The sequence below is a fragment of the Staurois parvus genome, unplaced genomic scaffold, assembly GCF_062004578.1.
Source record: "Staurois parvus isolate SC_StPar_1 unplaced genomic scaffold, SC_StPar_1.0 ptg000058l, whole genome shotgun sequence".
NCBI lineage: Eukaryota > Metazoa > Chordata > Amphibia > Anura > Ranidae > Staurois > Staurois parvus.
This window is the reverse complement of record NW_028317854.1, coordinates 11,679,924-11,700,606: the sequence shown is the minus strand read 5'-3', so window position 1 is coordinate 11,700,606 and position 20,683 is coordinate 11,679,924. Positions and strand designations below refer to the sequence as shown.

General features: G+C 35.5%; 1 protein-coding gene across 1 annotated transcript in view; it reads left to right on the top strand.

Moving 5' to 3' along the window:
* Positions 1-20,683, top strand: part of COL25A1 (collagen type XXV alpha 1 chain) — a 658,924-nt gene that overhangs the window by 567,179 nt on the left and 71,062 nt on the right. Inside the window, exons 23-26 of the mRNA XM_089668497.1 lie at positions 2,716-2,760; positions 3,676-3,720; positions 10,394-10,474; positions 12,122-12,184. Coding sequence (XP_089524623.1) covers positions 2,716-2,760; positions 3,676-3,720; positions 10,394-10,474; positions 12,122-12,184 — 234 coding nt within the window. The remainder of the gene's footprint in view (positions 1-2,715; positions 2,761-3,675; positions 3,721-10,393; positions 10,475-12,121; positions 12,185-20,683) is intronic.

Below are 20,683 nucleotides of genomic sequence, written 5' to 3'. Positions count from 1 at the left end.
CATGTCGAGTATGGGTAGGAGTAGGGAAAACAGAGTAAAAGCATGGTAACCATGCCCTCTGGATGCCATGGACTGAACGGTTCAAAATTACTATTCCTACAGCAGAGGGCCCTAAGTATTTATACCTGTTCAAGTACAAAAAGTAACATGTAAGTGCACATATTCTTTAATAGATGTGGCATAATGGGAAGATGTAGCCCATCCTTAAGTACTCCATACTCCGCACTATCACTCCAGAGGATATCAACTAAATTTGCCATTCACAATAAAGGGAAAAGTGTGGTTGACAGCTGTTCTTAAAAAGAGCCACAGCTAAAAAGCGAGAGAGGCTAGTCACCTATTGAGATAAAATGCTCCTGTATTTTCTGTGAGGAATGCATCCGGTTTAATTAAAGATGTAGTTAGTCTTTATCTTAACCCACTAAAACACACATTTCTATGTTTTTAAAGTAGACTTACACTTAATTATATCTGTTTTTTGTGATTTTGTTGAGGAATTGTACTAAATATCTTCATTATAAAGTCTAATCTTAACAGTTTGAACTGAAATGGCATAATCTGCTACAGCTTTTATCTATGGAGTAACGTGTTTTAAACCTTTAATATGTTTTCCCAGACTGTCCCACAGAATCAGCTATAAGTGCATTATTTCCTGTGTCAGAACTATGCAAAGTCTTTGAAATTTTACATAGAAGGGCTTAGTCAAATAGACTAATAAAACTGCCAGAATAATCAGAAATCTGATTGGTGGTTATAGGTTAATTTTACTTCACGTTTGCTTTTTGCATACTTTACTCAATAAACTCAGTCGATTTTGTATATAAAACTGAATTATATAAGCAGAAAAAAATGTAAGTACAGCGACTGCATATTCATCTTTACAGCAGAAACAAATGTGTTTAAGTTTAACAAATGGAATCTGGAATGGATAAAAAAAAATGCACTTGCATTACACATACTAAAAGTAGGTCTGAATGAATAAGCAAAAATATATTGGCTAGTCATACATTTATACATTACAAGTAGTTTTGCAGACCTTGATTATATTCTGGAAGAAGTACTTTATTTTGAAATAAATAATTTCAGTATATATGTAGCATTTACATATTTTGACATTTTTATTTACTAAATAATGAAAGTATCATTAGGAAAATGTGTACTAATGGGGAACGGGGGGGAATGTTCATTTGACTCAGAGGCATAGATAAAGGGGAAAAATGGGGGTCCCGCAACCCCACCCAGTGCATCCATACAAACTAGAATGCCTCGGTAGGCAGATGCCTCCAATCTTCATTTTTTGCATAGCAGTAGCAGCACTATTAGTCCTGACTCCTGCCTGCCTACATTTCCACTAGTGGCAGCAGCTGTACCCTGTTATCTCCCTCTGCCAACCCCTGTTCCCACCTCCAGCTTACAATGTAAGTGTATGATGCATGCTGTGTTGGTGGTGGGCTGGCCAGGTTTGGAGGGTTAACAGCACTGCCACTGATCACCAATGCAGGGAAAAAGGAATTAATTAACACTGCTACTGTACATTAATGTGAGAAAGGGAAGGGGGTTAAATAACTTCCACAGACTACCAATGTAGGGAGAAGGGGGTAAATAATACTGCCCAAGGCTGAGCACCCACCCAGGAACAAAGAATAATATCTATGGCCCTGGCTTGGCTTAACCCCTTGGCACCAGCGCCTCCCTGCCCTTTAAGGGGTTTGTTACGTCAGCAGGTGAGGCAGGATTTAGGGTCATGTGACCACTGTGATTGGCTGTCATGGCATTCACATGATTGGAAAGCGATCAAGTAGCGATTGGGACCTTTTGTGAGGCACCAGTAAATGTGCCAGGAGTGTGCAGAGTGCGTGCTCGTGACACAACTTTTATTTGCTAAGCTAAGAAAATATTGTCAGATTTTTAAGTGAATCAGCTAAAATATGAATCAGACAATTCTTCATAATTTGTGCCCATCCTTAGTTATAATTTGATTTTGAGGAGTGTGTTTGGTGCCCTAGTCTGTACCCTATTTGTCAAAATCACCTTTAACATGGAGCATTTTCTTGCCTGGTTGTCCTACCCCATTGAAGAACAATGAGGGTTTTTTTTCCAGATAGGCTTGTTAGAGTTGTTTTATTTTTTTCCTTATAGGTTGAAAAGGTCAAATTTAAGTGAACATGGAAAGCTGCTGCTTCACCATTTATGGCCTAATGGTGATCCAAAAGTATCTGAAGGTGGCCATATATGTTATAGATTTATTGTACAGTCTTTGTACATTGTTCTTTAGATTTACCAAAACTGTTATGTGAAGCCCTATACAAACAATGAATCAATAATTTACTAAACAAGGCAGGTCCTTGTACTCTATGGCTGCTGGTAGATCTACAGGAGATCCTACAATCAGATTGTAACAGGTAGGGTCAGCTTAGGAGTTATCTTTCCCCTTTGTTCAAGTGGTCAGTAGAGAATACTGTATCTCTGCTATAAAAACAAAGACTTGTACAGGTAGTAATGGCTTTATACACTTTTAATGCATAACTTGATGATGTCTTCAATAACTTGGTAAAAGGCAGTGGATCCTGATTAACCTTGCCCTGAAATGTTGAAGATGTTGTTGCAACCCTGTGTGTTGTTTAGTACTGTGTTGTTGTGTTTATATATGTCATACAACTTATTTCAACTTGACCCTTTGTCACCATATTTTCTTTTTTTTACATTACATTACAGGGACCTCCTGGACCACCTGGGTCACCTGGTTTGCCTGGACCAAAGGTGTTATACCTAATTGTTTTAAAAATATTTTTATTTCGATAAGCCTATACATAGAGTAACTTGACTTCCTATATAACTTTCATAATTTCCTATAATAAAGAGCATATTGATATTTTATTAAAATTCATTTACAGTATAATAAATGTTGTGCCTTTATGCTGATGCTGCTGGTTGTATGGTGATAATTGCTATGCTTTGCTACTCTATGAAGGCAATGCTTGTGTAGTACCATGCATCAAAAATACTAACCCTAATTACCAATTGAATTATAATTTCAGACTGATGAAATTAGCTAAATCATCCCCTGCATTAGTACAATATCAAGTTGGTAAAGCTGAAACTACACTTTGAGATCTAAAATCTCATTACTGAATGAACACATTTATTTAGACATTTGAGAGGTGATTTACTAAAACTTTGTCTGACTAGTAAATTCTAGTTCAACATTTTGTATGATCTGGCAAATGTTTAGTAATCACCCTGATCTTTCATCCTACATGTGTTAGAAGCATCTTACATTATCATATGACAGAGTTGTCTTTCCATGTCTTAGGAAATATACTAGAAGAAAGTAAATTTCAGTAAAGCTGAAGAGGCTTCACTGACAACTTTTGTCAGATGACAAGTGTGTCTAATGTTTCTAATACAGGTAACAGCATTCCTGACAGGTTTCCTTTAAATAAAAAACTCTGTACACATCGCAAGCTGTCATTTGTGAAATCACAGACAGAAGCTATGCATTGTAATGTAAACTGTCTTCATGTTCTCAACAAAGATTGTCCCTGCAGAATACTCTATCACCACAAGAGCCTGATGTATGCATTTTGAAAGCCATATCACCTAAATATGGTGTGGTGGTTTCATTCAATACTTGCCAGTGAACGTAGCTCATGGTAACTTACATTGTTTCTACAGGGAGAGGGAGGCCCTATTGGTCCTCCAGGAGTTGATGGGGAGCAGGTAATGTTTGCAGTAATTTATCACTCAAAATTTCAATGTGTAGGGGGTGGTTATTATTAAGCAATACTGAAATGGACATTAATGCTCAGAAAGAAGTAATCTTGAAATAAAGGATAATCTCTCAAGTCTAAAATAATATACGATTGATGTTTACATAATTACTATATATTCCAAACGTTTTACTTGCATATCTATGCAATTGCCATCTTTGAACACATGGATGTCTTCATTTTTGAACATTAGTGTCCTAATACTACCACATCATTGTCTAGATCATACATGTCTGAACATTAGTGTCCTAATACTATCATATCATTGTCTAGATGTTTTTATTTCTAAACATTAGTTTCCTAATACTACTATATCACTATCTAGATTTCTCCAATTTCTGGACATCAGGATCCTAATAATACCATGCCATTGTTTAGATCAGCCTTTCTCAATCTTTGTATCACAGGGGAACCCCTAAAATAGATCTGAATCTCTAGGAACACCCACTAAAATTATTAGACCTAAAGCTCATGGTACAGTAGCATGATCAGTAAGATATAGAGAGTTTTAAATAAATGTGTAAAGAATAGGTTTTACTTAATAATCAATATCTTGGGTTCCTCATGAATGAGGTTTGCTTAATAATCAACCCCTGGAGTTCCTCCAGAGGTTGCTAGGGGTTCCTTAAAAGTAGAGTGCCTCAAGGAACCCAAGCAACCTCTGGAAGAACCCCAGGGTTCCACAGAACCCTGGCTGAGAAAGACTGGTCTAGATGCTCATTCATTTCCGAGCATTGGTGTCCTAACATCATCATGTCTCTATATAGATGTTCTTTCATTTCTGAACACTAATGTCCTAATACTACTGTGTTAATATTTAATTGTCCCTGATCTGCAAGGGAAATGTTATGTTACCATTAAACTTTTACTTTCCACATGGCAATAGCATGACTTCATGCAGTACTGCTTTTGCTTGACAGCAGACGAAAGCTAACAAGGCAGCGAAGTTGGTGGAATAGGATTAGATGTAAATCATACTAGAATATATTTGATTCTATTTAACTCATTCAAAACTATATTTTATCTCTATTCATATTCAAGCATCTGAAGAAGAAAACAAGTAACTCTTGTTTCATTTAGTTTGCATAAAATTAATTTTCCTGACAAAAGAAAATGTGCTCCATTCACAAAGCGGTATGTACCACTTTCAGATGTGCAATAAAAATGTTTCCAATTCATGAAAACACTTCTAAAATACTGCATGCTTTAGTGAATGGAGCCCACTGTGTTTTTCCTCTCATCCATGTTATATATTATCTTAAAAAGTTCTAGATTATGTGTTACTGTTGATATTGGACTGCTAATGTACACAGGCTTCTAAGTTCTAGGAATTCCCAAGCAATAAGATTTTGTGAAGATGTTAATAATGCAACCTTCCAGACAGATCTCCCCTGCTAGTAGACAATGGGCACAATTCACTAAACGGTATCTTACGGCATCTGAGTGTGTGGTAGGATACCGCACAGCATTTACAAAAAAAACGGTTTGAATTCACTAAAAAACACTACTAAAATACCTTAATATAAATATATGCAGCGCTTGAGACATCAAATTCAATAAAAATAAGTAACTGAATTATGACCATATGAGTGCATCAAATATATCATAGGTATATATCTAAAAACAGAACAAGTGTAAACCGTGCTCCACGGCGCTAAGGATCATGATGTAAAACAACGTCATGAACTTAACGTTAAAGGTGCATACAGTGACATATGTGATACAAGTCAATATTTCCAATGACAATAATAAATGGTGAGAAAATCCGTGACTGCTGTGGCTGTGAGAATGGATGTAGATTGCACTAACCAGAAAGCGCAATCTCTTGCGCAATGGAGTATATTAAGACCAGCTCCTGGTCATCTAGATCTAGAACACTGCAGCACAGGAGGTCATCTGGCCAGCAACACCCAGATAAGTAACACACATCAGAGAGGGATATCCAGACTCCAGAGATTCAGTTATCAGCCACCAGGTGGAACCATTCACATTACCATATGTCCGGTCAGCAGGATTCACCTTAAAAGAGGGGGGGGGCTCACAGCAATAACAAGTCCAAGAGGGAAGTCTCCAATAGTGTAGTAGTTTATTGGTAAAAATAAATAGTCATGACAAAAGGTGAATGGACTTACATTAGAAACAAACAAGATGGCTGCCGGCCATCCATGTGAGCCATGTGGAGTGACGTCACTGCTGTTGGGCACCTCCCTAACGCGTTACGTGTCAATACACGTTCCCTTTGAGAAAGAAAATAAAAGAATGTGAGATAAGTTTCTGGAATGGATTTTAGGGGACAACCCATGCAATTCTTTTTTTTATTGTGGCGTGGGGGTTCCCCTCAAAATCCAAACCATACCCTAAGGGTTTGGCATGGATGGAGGGGGGACCCTGCGCTGTTTTTTATTATTTTTTAATTGCTGGCAAATTTTTTTTTATATTCAGCTGTCAGTGGGGAACCCCACTGACAGCTGATGACTCATAGGTTGTTAGGGACTCGGTGGCCACCTATTCCTTAACAACCCATGACGGTACTGACAGATACGGTACAATCCGTATGCCTGGACTACTACTTAATTACCACATACATTTAATTATTTATTTACTTTTGTGAATTGACTTTAAGGTCTTTTTATGCGGTATTTACTATTTTTGCTATTTTCGGAAAATACCGCATACTAGCAATAGTGAATTGACATTTTCCGTATCGCATGCGATATGTGGTCATGTGACTGACTTAACTCATGCATTAAGCTTTAGTGAATTGTACCCAATGTGACAAATTAAAGATGGCTGTTTCAAACATCCATCTAAAAGCCTAATGCACTAGTGCTTACCTTAATAAGAAACTATTATGCTTTTAGTTTTATTTAATTTTTTAATGTTTTTTAAACTAATGCTTAAAGTATAACGTAAAATATCTATTTTTTTTTATTTTTTATAGAGTAGGAAATGGTTAAAACCCCTATGAGGCTTTTTTTGTCATGTGTGTCCCATTTTAGAGATTAACCTTCAAGTGGGTAAGTCTCCCTAATGGTTACACAGAAAGCATTAAACCACTGGCAGGGGTTTTAACCTTTCCTTACTCTTTTTGAAACAAAAAAAGTTTAACATTTAGATATACTTTATTGTGTTTTTCTAATTGTCTATAAAAACTTTATTTCACAAACAAACATTTAACTCAGGATGCATGCATGGCACTGGTTTTGCAGAATATGCTTGGTTTTTAAGTTCATCACTGCTGCTGTATTTGTGATTTTCTTCTTCTATATGAAACGTCATATAGAAATGAGGATGTGTATCCCTCCTCTGACTTAATCAGCACTGTATGTAATTTGATTTTCAACTAATCTGCTGGTTAGCATGTGAAAATAAGCCTAGAGCTTCACCTGCTGGTTTCAAATGATAAACATTTAACACTTGAAAAAAGTTATTTTAACTTTATCATAGTGAGCATTATGAATACAGACCTTATATACAAAACACTATACAGCCTCTTAAATCATACGTGCTCCAAGTTTAACACATTGAAGTTTTAAATGGATTATCCATATAGCATGTTTCACCCCAAATGTTATTAATATTAGAATTTAATGTGAACATGTATAAAATGTCTGTCACACAGAGGAAGCTGCTACTTCATTTATAAATGTTCCTGTTATCATCAGCTACCAATTAGTTTAAGAGGTTGACTCTGCTTGGGAGCTGGAGTGTAAAATGTATAAACAAATTGGTGGCTGTGGGCACCATAGACAATTCTTCTTTATTTTTTTTAATCAGGAAGTACAAATAGTTCTTTTTTGAAGAGATTTTTTGAAGTCAGTAAGTAAGGCCCATAGATATTTTTACATTATATGTATCACCAGAATCTGGTGGGAGATTGCAATACAATGGCAGTCCTAGCAACAAATCTTGGGTCATTCCAGTAGACCAGTTACAACTTCTAGAGTTGACTGGCAGTGCTGGTGCTATACTTAACATCACAAGAAAAGTTGGTGTTAGAATTGTGGAATCCAGCATCAATAATCACTGATTTGAACATTATAAATTAAACAGTACATGTTTTGTTATTGTTGCTTTCAATTCCACAGGGGGGTTGCATTGGATTGTATATCTAAGATCTCCACAAAACAAATGTGGGAGCCCCACTGTAAAAGTGCAGAAATTACACAGTCTGAATGCAGTAAAGCTTTTTAGATGGAAGATGGGCAATTAACTGATACAAGGAGTTTACAGTCACCGTTAGAATCGATTCCCATGAAGCCATTATTTTGTTCTCATTTTCAGTCATTGTCATTTTTTCTTGTTTACTTCTTCAAGATTGTCATTTTCATCTTGATCTATTTTTCTTAAAACTGGTACTCACAAAGATCATTTTATTCTTCCCATTCTGCCTCAGTATCTTCATGTTCATTCCAGGCTTTTGATTACATTTCTATTGCTAGGTAACAGTATTAAATGATGATGAAATCTTAAGCACCTGCCCCATGTAAACATTGCATTAACAATCTTATTTAATGGCCAGGTATATAGGTTTTGTACATTAATTGCAATTACATTTATGAGAGGTACAAATTATGGACTTTGGGTAATACATCCATTCAGAGGAGAATTCAGTGTTTCAAACATGCTAAATGTAGCTTGTCATGCTTGATAAAAAATAAATGGTATGCTTAATTATTTTGTTTAGCTATAAGATCTTAAAATTGAGTACAGGAATACGCAAATATAAAAGTAATTTTTCAAATGGAAATACTTTTCATCATTTAATGCTGCGTGTTATTTACAATCTGTTACTGACTAGTTAAACTACTGTGGCAGCTAAAGATAATGAAACCATGCCATGATTCACATAAAAACAAATATATGAATATAATCTCCATAGAGTGTTTTTACACATTTCTCAAGGTTTGAAAATTTAATTCACGGATGCTTTCAAAGTATTCTTAACCACTACTAAATCTCATGACAAACATTACTAAGGAAAATATTAGTTACTGCACACTAGTCACATTTTAATTCCAATAAGGTAGCTAAAATTTAGGAATGGCTTGCAGATTCTGGTCCAAGTGGAAAACCAGTTTCATCATTGTAAGGATTTTAGCGGACTTCACAGTTTCTTATCGGCTTCTGTGCTTCTGCTGATATCGAGACTTGCTGAAAGTCAGTTTTAAGTGACTGCTGCTATCAAAATTACAGCCTCAGTCCTAGTCTTGTAATAGGAAACATTTTACTAGAATCCCTATAGACTTGCAGGAGTCTTGTTAAGTAATTCATCAAAAATAACATACTGTTAATAATGTTTTTTTTTTTTTAAGTTTTTTTTCTGTAAGCTACCATTCCTGTTATTCCATTATACAGTCATCTCTATTGTGATCTCGGGGTGTTCCTTCAGACCTCTGTCCATGTGCGGGAGCAACATCATTGCGACCTGGCCAATCAAGCCTTCAAACCTTACCCTTAATCTTTTTGATAATTCCTCTTTAGATGGCAGGCATATTTTTTTGTTACAATGTCTCTGTCCATTTTTGTTAAGATGTAATCTTTTTTGCAAATATTTTTGAATGCAATGCAAAGTGCTTGGTTGTGCTGCCGTAACTCCAATACCATAATAAAGATGACCATTTAATGGAAGGATAGGTTTGGTAGCTTACCCTTTTCTGTTACTCTGTTAGGAACATGGAGGAGTAGTTGCTATGCACCTGATACAGAGGGGTTTATTTACTAAAGGCAAATCGGCTGTGCATTGGACGTGCACTCTAAGCACTGAAAGTGCAGTTGCTCTAGATCCCAGGGGAACATGCAAGAAAAATAAAAACAACAGCATTTTTGCTTGTACATGATTGGAAGAAAAAAATCAGCAGAGCTTTGCCACATTTCAGAGCTTCCCCTTGGATATAAAACAACTGCACTTGCAGTGCACAGTATATTTATCTTTAGTAAATCAACCCCAGAGTGTCAGTCCAGTGGGAGAGATGTCCGCAGCAAGTTTCAGTTCCTTTTTTTTAACAGAACTACAGAAGGAGAGATCCCATCTCTGCTGGTCCCGTGGGATTGCCTGTGCAATTTTTCTTCTGGTGGCCAGTGCTTTCTAATTTGCTGGTTCTCCAAGCTTTGTTGCAACATAAATGTTCCCAACAAGGGATCCCTTTTCTCTTCACTGCAACAAAAGTGTTGAATAATAGATTCCTGGCCTCAGTCCTGTGCAGCATTGCATAGGAGCCAACGGGCCAGCAGGATAACGATGTTGTTGTGATTTTAAATAGAGTCTTCAAGTTTAATTTTTGTTCCTAATACTATGCTCCCTGATTGGCCAACCAAGCCAAGATGGATACACTAAACACTATTTTTTTTGTTACATCCACTGCTTTCATCTTGTTTGCCTCCACAAGAGACTTCTACTTAGTTTACAACAGTATATAATTTGGATGTGAAAACATAAACATTACCAGTGAAATAATCAGCAAAACTCTGAGTGAGTACCCAGAATTCTAGGTCACTAAATCATGACATCTTTTTTATCTCTAGAAACCACAGAGCTGCATGTTATCCATCTTGTAAAGGGAGCACTTGCATACCCTGTAAGTTTTCTTAACTGTTAATTAAGTTGCTATTGCATTGGACAGGGCCCTAAAGGTTCCAAAGGAGATCGTGGAGAGCCTGGTATAGCAGGAGAGAAAGGAGGAATCGGTCTTCCTGGATTACCAGTAAGTTTTAACAACCAGCTCTGTTGTCACCTAATTTCAATTAACTAACCCAAAGGTTTCAACGTTTCCTGAAAATTATTGTCTTTGGGAATTTAACTATTGAACAGAAGTGTTTAAATGCAAACAAATACTGTATACATTAATTCAAAATGATGGTAGCCAAAGTAGTTGATTGTTTGTGGTTGTATTTAGAAATATGGTCTTCAAATAAAAAATGTGCTGCAACTCTTAACAGAGACGTATGGGATTACTTTTTTTCCCAAATCATACTTACGTAGTTGGATGCGGGATTGGTCCAATGCAGCAACTGTCCCCTGCTGGCCCTAAGTGTGAGAACTTAGTGATCACATGATGGCTAATCGCGGAGTTCTCACCACCACTGTGGTGACTATTAGACTCTGGGGTGGATCCCAACTTCAAAGTCAAACTCTTTCCGCAGCCCGGACCAGCTGAGTGACGGGTCACAGGAGTGCAGAACGAACTGCACTTCTGTGATCCACAGGAGATGTACAGCCAAAAGTGCTTTAATTACAAGTACATCTGCACTTACAGTTTTCTCTTAGTGCCCCTGCAAAGCCCTACAAATACCTGCTGAGCCTGTCAGTGTAATTCACCTAATGCTGTTTCTTGTTATGGTGTGGTGACAGTGCTGCACTGCTCCTGAATGTGAAGCAGAGTTGCCACTCTCAGGTAAGCTTAGTCAGGAAAGGTAAAGGAAGCTTTTTGTTTAGTTTGCCTTAATTTTATGAGGCCTGTGCATACTAAATGGGTTTGGTACTTGTTTAGATTTTCATATAGAAGCTTTTAGGTATACTATAAGTGATGGATGTTCTTAAATAGCAAGCTTTGACAAGTTAGTTAGGTTATATGTTTACATTACATTTTGGAAAGACACTATAATGTATTATGAACAAGTTCAGTAACAAGGGGGCTGTGTCCTTTCCTTCAAAGATTTTTTAGATATTGTAGGTAAACATATTGTCGGGCCAAATTCAAAATTAAAGTAGACCCAAACCCTAACTGGATGACATTTAGTTTGCTAAAGCACCTTGATTCCTGAACAAATGCTGTGGCTTTTGTTTTATAAAACACTGTTTTTACTTATATATGTTTGTTTGCATCTCAGTGCTACTGATCTCCTCCAGTTATTTTCAACCATTTCCTGTCAAAATGTACTCACTCCAGTGTAGGTTGCACATAATTGCACTGGACCAGCTTACAGACAGTGACAACAATTGACCATGCCTGTACATTTTCTGTCAGCATGACCACTCAAACTATCAATCAAGGATGCATATGATAGGGTGGTAGGGCATCAGCACAATTGGGAGACAGTTATCACTGATAATAGAAAGTGTCTGCACTTTCATACCAGGGTTATTGGATTTTTTTTAATGAAAGGTGAATATTCAAAAATATTAAAAACAAATTTTGAAATTACATTACCATGTTACAGCTTACAGTACATGAAATGTTATTGATTTTGTTTAGATTTATTTTAACTCTTATTTTAAGCCCTGCCAGAACTACAGAGCAATGAATAAGGTTAGAAGATGATATTGTAGATCTTAGTATATCAGATACTTCTTTCTTACTGTAAGACATTTAGTATCATGTCATAATTTCCAAATAATATTTATTTTCTAGGGTGCAAATGGACTAAAGGGAGAAAAAGGAGAACATGGTGCATCTGGACCACATGGAGCTTCTGTGAGTAGGAAAGCAAAATCTGCAGAGAAACTTATGATCCTCTGACTCTAATAACCATCTACAGTACAGTATCTAAAAGGTGTTACTCCTAGGGCCTGCTGTGTTAAAGTTGAAGGTTTACTTAACTCGTAACTGGTGAACTCATACTGTGTATTACTGACATACATGTGACTATTCACATGCTCAATGGGGAAAATACATACCTGAATTTGGGGAATGGAATACATACCTCAATGGGGAAAATACATATCTGCATTTCTCTGGTACCCTTCTGGTATTAGTATTTACCCAGACCGATGTTTCGTTTGGGCTCTGGGTATTCAGTAGAGTGAGAGAGGAATTGCGATGGCCTGGTTTCCCTATTAAAAAATGGCGGCGACGGCCTCATACCATTAAGAGACATTAACATAAAAGGAGAGTGGTGTGGGACGTCCATATCCCTTCAGACGAAGTCCGGAAGTGACGAAACGCGTTAAGGGTGTGACGTAGTGACGCACGCACGCAGACCGGAAGTGTCGCCGCGGCCATTTTGTGGGTTGTCAACACATGGCAAATCGCATTTGTTTGTTAGGACTCACATAGAAGGCATGTTGGAAGCCGGAATTTGGCAATTTTAATGTAAGTTCTTATTAAATTGTTTTATTACATCTTGAACATGAGTCTTGAGACCCTTCTTGTCTTTTGAGGACCTTGGAATATTTTTGGAGCTTTTAGAAGATCTCATATGGATACAGAGGGTAATAGTATCTAATATTGGTGCTGGTGGATACACAGTATTGCAGTTTCACTGAGTGGTCACCGTTTATTCACATGTGCACGGAAGAGATATACACATATATAGTGTTTGCACATTTTTGTGTTTGCACGGAGAGAATATTTTATGTACTAAAACTATGCACTAGATTTCTAAAATTTGTTTTTCTCGAGGTATTACGGGATGAAAAAAGAATTTCTTATGACTGGATGAATTTAATTTGGAAATTTGGACAATTTTTGGACACTAATTCTGTTGGACACTAATTTTTGTTTATATTGGGACTTTTTGGGACACTTTGTATTGGACTTTTTTATTTATTTTTATTTATTTATTTATTTTTCAATTTGAATTTTATTATTATATTGAAGTGTTTGGATTTTATTATATTCATTTATTTATTTGAATTTGTTTTCAAAAAGGTTATAATACTGTGTTGCTTTCTGGGGAGAAAGCGTGACTTTTTGAGGGGTTTTGGGGTTAGGTGATACACATATTTAATATTGCTTTACACACCAGGGGGTGTTTAAATTATCACTAATAAGATTAATTGGGTTTAATTTTGGGATTTTCACCTAATATGGATGTGTTTAATTTTATTGATAATAGGAAAATTAATTTAGATGAGGTTTTTTCCACTGCGGAGTCCACCTTGGACATTAATGTAGAAGTAATGGTGAAGAAAGTAGGGTATGCTATGGAGAAGAAATTACAATTATGGTGGGATATTGTATCCTTTGAGAAATATATATCAGAAGGTATTATACCTAGGAGATTAAGATGGGATCTTATTCCAAATGATGGATTACTTGATGAGGATTCTCTGAGTGAATGGAGGAGTTTTTTCCACACGTGTGAGAATTCATTGTTAAAAATGTTGATAGAAAGGAAAAAAAGGAAATTAAGGACAGTGGAGCTTAAAATAGATGAGATGAAGAAGAAAGTAGAGGAACTAAAAGACAAGAGGGATCTAAATGGACTATTTCAGAAATTACAAGAACAACTTAATAAGAAGGATGGAGAAATGAAGAAAAAGAAACATAAGAAATTTGTCAGAGATATAGGTGATTACCAGGCCAATAAAGTGTATAAATGGCAGGAAGTAATTTCAAAAAATTGTCAGTCTGCAGAATCATCTCCAGCCAAATCCACTGATGGAAACCTGGGAGATATGAGAAATATACCCCAGGAAGAAGAAAAAAAGCAGACGGGAGTTACACTAAATGGAGGAAGGGGAGAGGGGTCTAAATCCAGAGATATCAAAACAAATGTGAAAACCAAGAATTCGGGTAATCAAGAATATACGGTTCCAGTTTATAATAGATTCCAACCATTGGAAGGTTGGAATAACCAATATAATCAATATAACCCTAGGAACGTATATTATAGCCCAGGAAGAAATAGAGGAAGGGGAAATTTTTTTCAGAGGGACTTCAGAGGTCGGCCACCAGGTCCACCGTATATGAGACCTTATTTCCCACCCCAGCGGGGAAGAGGGGGACAGAGAAATCCCCAATATTACCAACCAGTGGAAGGGGAGGGAGGATATGCCCCGAGAGAAGAGACAGGAAGGTACCAACAAGTGGAAGAGCGACCCGTGGAAGGGGGAAACGAGAACAAAAGGAAACGAAAAGAAGTTTAGGGGAAGGTATTTATAATTTGAGTTCAGTTCCGTTAACAGATGAGGAAATTTCAGTTTTGGATAAAGGCCTTAAGTTTGCTCCTAAAACGAATTTAAATAAATTTAATACATATATTGCCATTAATAAATATATCAGGAAAATTAATATTAAGAAGTATTTTGCTTCTTTACCAGGGCCAACATCTACGGCAAATTTGGAATCAAGATCTAAATATGTTCATAGTGAATTAAAAAACAAATCCACGTTTAATCCCTCTAACTCTAGAAATATGAATGTAGAGGTTTTTAAACAAATGACAATTGATGATCTATATGAACTAGAGGCACGAAAATTTAAGGAAGAAGAATCCATTTATAAGGGTTTGCTCACATTGAAAAAGAAAAATAATGTTGTGATCCGACCAGCGGATAAGGGGGGAGGGGTGGTCATAATGGACAGATTGAATTATGAAAAGGAAATGAGTTTAATTTTAGGGGACAGAAGTACCTATGAAAAAATTTCAAAAAACCCCACAGCTTTATATAAAAAACAGCTTGTAAAATTAGTAAAAAAAGCGGAAGATGACAAAATTATACATGAGAAAGAAGCATTATATCTTGTCCCTTTACACTGTAAGGTTCCATTTATATACATCCTACCTAAGATCCACAAGAGTTTGACTAACCCACCAGGTAGGCCTATTATTAATGGAATAGGATCAATTCATTCAAGGGTGGGACAATATATAGACTTTTACTTACAGCCAGTGGTTAAAAAAGCGCCTTCGTATCTAAAAGACGGCCAAGATGTGATTAATTTATTGGAAGGTATGGAGATTACACAAGAAACGTATCTGATGACTATAGATGTCAATTCTTTATATACTAGTATAAAACACAAAGATGGAATAGATGCATTAAAATGGGCCTTAAAATACCATACAGAATTACATATCAAACAAAGGAAGTTTATTATACAACTATTGGAATTTTCTATGGGTAAGAACTATTTTTGGTATGATGGTGGATTTTATGAGCAAAAGAAAGGTGTCGCGATGGGCGCGAAATTTGCTCCCAGTTTGGCCAATATTTTTTTAGCAAAATGGGAGGATAAGGAAATTTTTGGCAGAAATTGGAAAGGACTAAAAATATGGAAAAGGTATATCGATGATATTTTGGTAGTTTGGGAAGGTACAGAAGAAAGGCTACAACTATTTTTAGAATATATTGGAAAGAATGAACACGAATTAACTTTTACCTATAATATGAGCCAAGAATTGGTCAATTTTTTAGACTTAACTATTTTTAAGATGAATAATAAGTTATGTTTTAAAACATTTTTTAAAGATACAGACAAAAATGGATACATTCCTACAAATAGCTGTCATCACCCCCGGTGGATACAGGGCATACCTAAAGGACAATTTACTAGAATTTTTAGAAATTGTACTAGACTGGAGGATTACATTTCACAATCAGAAGTTATTTTAAATAGGTTTATTGCTAAGGGCTATGATCCAGTGAGATTGGAGAAAATTAGATTTAAGATAAGTCAAAATTATTTAGGAGGAAGAAAAATTAAGCGAAAACCAAAGATTAAAGATAAGAGGAATGGAATTGAATATGCGTTTATTTCGGATTTTAATTGTCAGTATAGAGAAGTTGAAAATATTTTTATGAGACATTGGCCAATTCTTAAAAAAGATAATGTTTTAAGTACAGAGCTACCAGCAAAACCTTCCTTTATTTATAGAAAAGCAAATAATTTGAGAAACATTTTAGTAAAAGGCGTTATTTCCCCACCAAAAGATAAAGTTTTTGAGATGTTTAATTTTAAAGGTTTTTATCCATGCAAAAAGTGTAGAATTTGTAGAACGACTGGGATAAAAGATAGGATGATCTCATCCTTTAAATCCCATTCTACTGGAGAGGAATTTCCTATTAAGCGGTTTATCACTTGTAATACACGTTATGTAACATACGTATTGGAATGTCCGTGCAAGTTTCAGTACATTGGTAGGACTAAAAGGAATCTGTCAGTCAGATTGGAAGAGCATGTGAGAAATATTATTAAGGGCAAGAAAGACCATAATGTATCGAAACATTTTAAAGAATGTCATAATTCAAATCCAGGACTTTTAAAATTTTGTGGCATTGACAGTATTAAAGGACATTGGAGGGGTGGAAATAGAGTGCAAAAGTTGTCGCAAAATGAGACCTTTTGGATATTTAAGATGAATACACTAAAACCTAGAGGTCTTAATATAGAACTTGATCTAAATTGCTTTATTTCTGATTTTTAGAATCCTTGGGCGAAAATGTTGAGAGCTGGGCTTTAATTTTGTGTGACCTAGTAGAATTTTAGGCGCTGTGGCTCGTATTAAGTAATGTATTAATTATAGGTGTTTATATATAAAAAAATATAAAGGAGCTTATTAGAATTTATATAAAAAGAAATTTTAGATAAAAAATTTAAAAAAATTTTTCAGTAAGTTTTTAAAAAAAAAAAAAAAAAAAAAAAATTTATTGGTGGAGTTGGAATATATAAAAAAAGTTTTTTTTGAATGTAAAGTATAAGAAGAGTTTTAAGAAACTAGAAATGAATAACATATAGTAGTATATAAATTATTTAAATCTGTTCTTGGAAATGACCACTGGAGGGAGTAAAGTGTTTAAGATTTAAAAAATATAATGAATTAAGTATAATGGGGTGTAATATATGAGTTTGACCACTGGAGGGAGTAAGAGGCCTAATAATGACGTAGCGTTATGTATATATATATATATATATGTTCGATGGGTTATATTTATTTTAAATTAAAATTAATAGGATTTATCAAATATGTTTTAAAATGGGGTAGAAGATTAGAGAACATGTGTATAATTAAAGTTTTCATATATGATGTATTTTACTGTATTTTGGGCGGATTATCGGATTAGACAACATGGAGGTTTATTTGTTTATTGTGATGGTATATGTATCTGCATTTCTCTGGTACCCTTCTGGTATTAGTATTTACCCAGACCGATGTTTCGTTTGGGCTCTGGGTATTCAGTAGAGTGAGAGAGGAATTGCGATGGCCTGGTTTCCCTATTAAAAAATGGCGGCGACGGCCTCATACCATTAAGAGACATTAACATAAAAGGAGAGTGGTGTGGGACGTCCATATCCCTTCAGACGAAGTCCGGAAGTGACGAAACGCGTTAAGGGTGTGACGTAGTGACGCACGCACGCAGACCGGAAGTGTCGCCGCGGCCATTTTGTGGGTTGTCAACACATGGCAAATCGCATTTGTTTGTTAGGACTCACATAGAAGGCATGTTGGAAGCCGGAATTTGGCAATTTTAATGTAAGTTCTTATTAAATTGTTTTATTACATCTTGAACATGAGTCTTGAGACCCTTCTTGTCTTTTGAGGACCTTGGAATATTTTTGGAGCTTTTAGAAGATCTCATATGGATACAGAGGGTAATAGTATCTAATATTGGTGCTGGTGGATACACAGTATTGCAGTTTCACTGAGTGGTCACCGTTTATTCACATGTGCACGGAAGAGATATACACATATATAGTGTTTGCACATTTTTGTGTTTGCACGGAGAGAATATTTTATGTACTAAAACTATGCACTAGATTTCTAAAATTTGTTTTTCTCGAGGTATTACGGGATGAAAAAAGAATTTCTTATGACTGGATGAATTTAATTTGGAAATTTGGACAATTTTTGGACACTAATTCTGTTGGACACTAATTTTTGTTTATATTGGGACTTTTTGGGACACTTTGTATTGGACTTTTTTATTTATTTTTATTTATTTATTTATTTTTCAATTTGAATTTTATTATTATATTGAAGTGTTTGGATTTTATTATATTCATTTATTTATTTGAATTTGTTTTCAAAAAGGTTATAATACTGTGTTGCTTTCTGGGGAGAAAGCGTGACTTTTTGAGGGGTTTTGGGGTTAGGTGATACACATATTTAACATACCTGAATTTACTCATGCTCGAAATCCCAACATTATGGTGGAGTATTTGTAATTCAAAGCCTGCATTCTCCAACTACCTAAGATCAATCAAACCTAAATTCTAAAAAATGTTTTTCATAAAAATAACAATGTTTAGTGCTGCATTTTTCAACTATTTGCAATTTTAAATATTTACAAATTTGTTAAAAAAGAGTTAAAAGGCAAAACAAAAATTGACACCTTCCTTTTGCATATTATTGTTTTTTTGACACATTTACCATACATATCAGAATGCATGCAACTCTGCTATGCTATTTAAAAATGTATTGGGGTCAAGGAGCAGTACATTTAATGCATAAACATGTATAATATTTTCATTTTCTTTCATTTTCTAAGCATTGTACAGTACAAACGCTAAAAATGACATTAACTGGAGAGGTTATTTGCATTAATGATGCCTTACGTGTTATGCACTTTTGCAAAAAACACAAATTGGCAGCTAAAGTGATAAAAATGACTAACACTAACTGTTCTTAAAAATGCCCCCCCCCCCCACACACACACACACACACATACCTTCCTACCTATCCTGCATACCCTGTGTATAAAAGTTCTGTGTACTTGCCTCTTTTTAATCTGCTCTGGGCCGGATATGTGATCCTGCAACTCCGGCTTCTCTAAGTTAATGAACAACTTCTAAAAATGTGTATAATTAATCCCACGCCACCAACCTGTGTTTAATCTACTTCGTCTAATTATGGGTGGCTGCTCGCAACAAAATGTGTTCCCATCAAAAAATCAATACACCTATATATATATATATATATATATATATATTGCTGCACCTCCCTGGGTACAAAAATCCTCTCAAATAATCATATAGTCATATAACCTAGAAATTGCGTGAAAGTGCTAATGATACCAAAGTGCAAGTGCATAAATTACATAGAATCATATCCCCACATGAGTCAAAATATAAATCTCATGAATCACATAAATGTTGATATAAAGTGTTGTTTCTAAAGTGCATATATACAGGTACTCCTCGCTTAACGACCGAGTTCCGTTTCAACGACTTGGTCGTTAAGCGAATTGGTCGTTAAGTGAGGAACTGCATGTACTGTATACAGTAGTACAATATATGCATAGTATTTGACAATACAGTATTCTGAATAAGTAAAATAACAAGAAAGATCAAACTGAAAACTTCCACTTGTTTTAATTTGCATAGGTTGTGTAATTTACACACAGTACTGGAATGTATTACAGTACAGTAGTACAATACAGTATATGCATAGTATTTGACAATACAATACAGTATTCTGAATAAGTAAAATAACAAGAAATATCAAACTGAAAACTTCCACAGTAAACAAAAAAAACAAAACAAACAAAAAAAAAAATTCAGGCTATCATTTTAGTCAACGAATCCTTCAAAATCGTCATCATCAGAGCTATTATCAGGAGCTGCTGAAGGCCCAGGTAAGGGAGATGATGGAGTAGAAATTGAAGCATTGGTAGTGCTTGGTGTAACTTTCCAAAAGTATCCACTTAGAGTGGTCTGCTTTGTCATTTTCTTTTTTTCTTCATATATTTCACGATAGCACTGTAAAACTTGACTTATTTGTCTTTCCACCTTTGTGAATCGTTCAACATTCGGATCCATACTCTCTAGTTGGAACATAGCTGCATTCACTTTTGAGAACACACCAGCTAATCCCTTCACAGTAAACTTCTTTGGCACTTCTTCCATGTTTTCATTTTCTTCTTCCTCCTCCGCCAGGTTCTGCTGTGCTTCCAACTCTATTAAATCTTCGGTAGTTAGCTCTCCCTCCCTGTATTGCACTAATTCCTCAATATCTTCCACCTCAACTTCTAAATTAAGCACTTTAGCAAGTTCCATAGTTGTTTTATTTATGGCATCAATATGTTCATCTTTCTCAAAAACTGTAACATTGCTCACAAAACATTTTAGGCATTTTTTCCATATGCCTTGCATACACTTTTCTGTCACTCCCTTCCAAGCGGATTCAATGTTGTTTATGCAGTCTAAAATGTTGTAAGATCTCCAGAAATCACGGAGAGTTACTTCATCATTTTCTGTTGCTGCTACAGCTTTGGAAAAAGTTGTGCGTAAATAGTATGCTTTAAATGT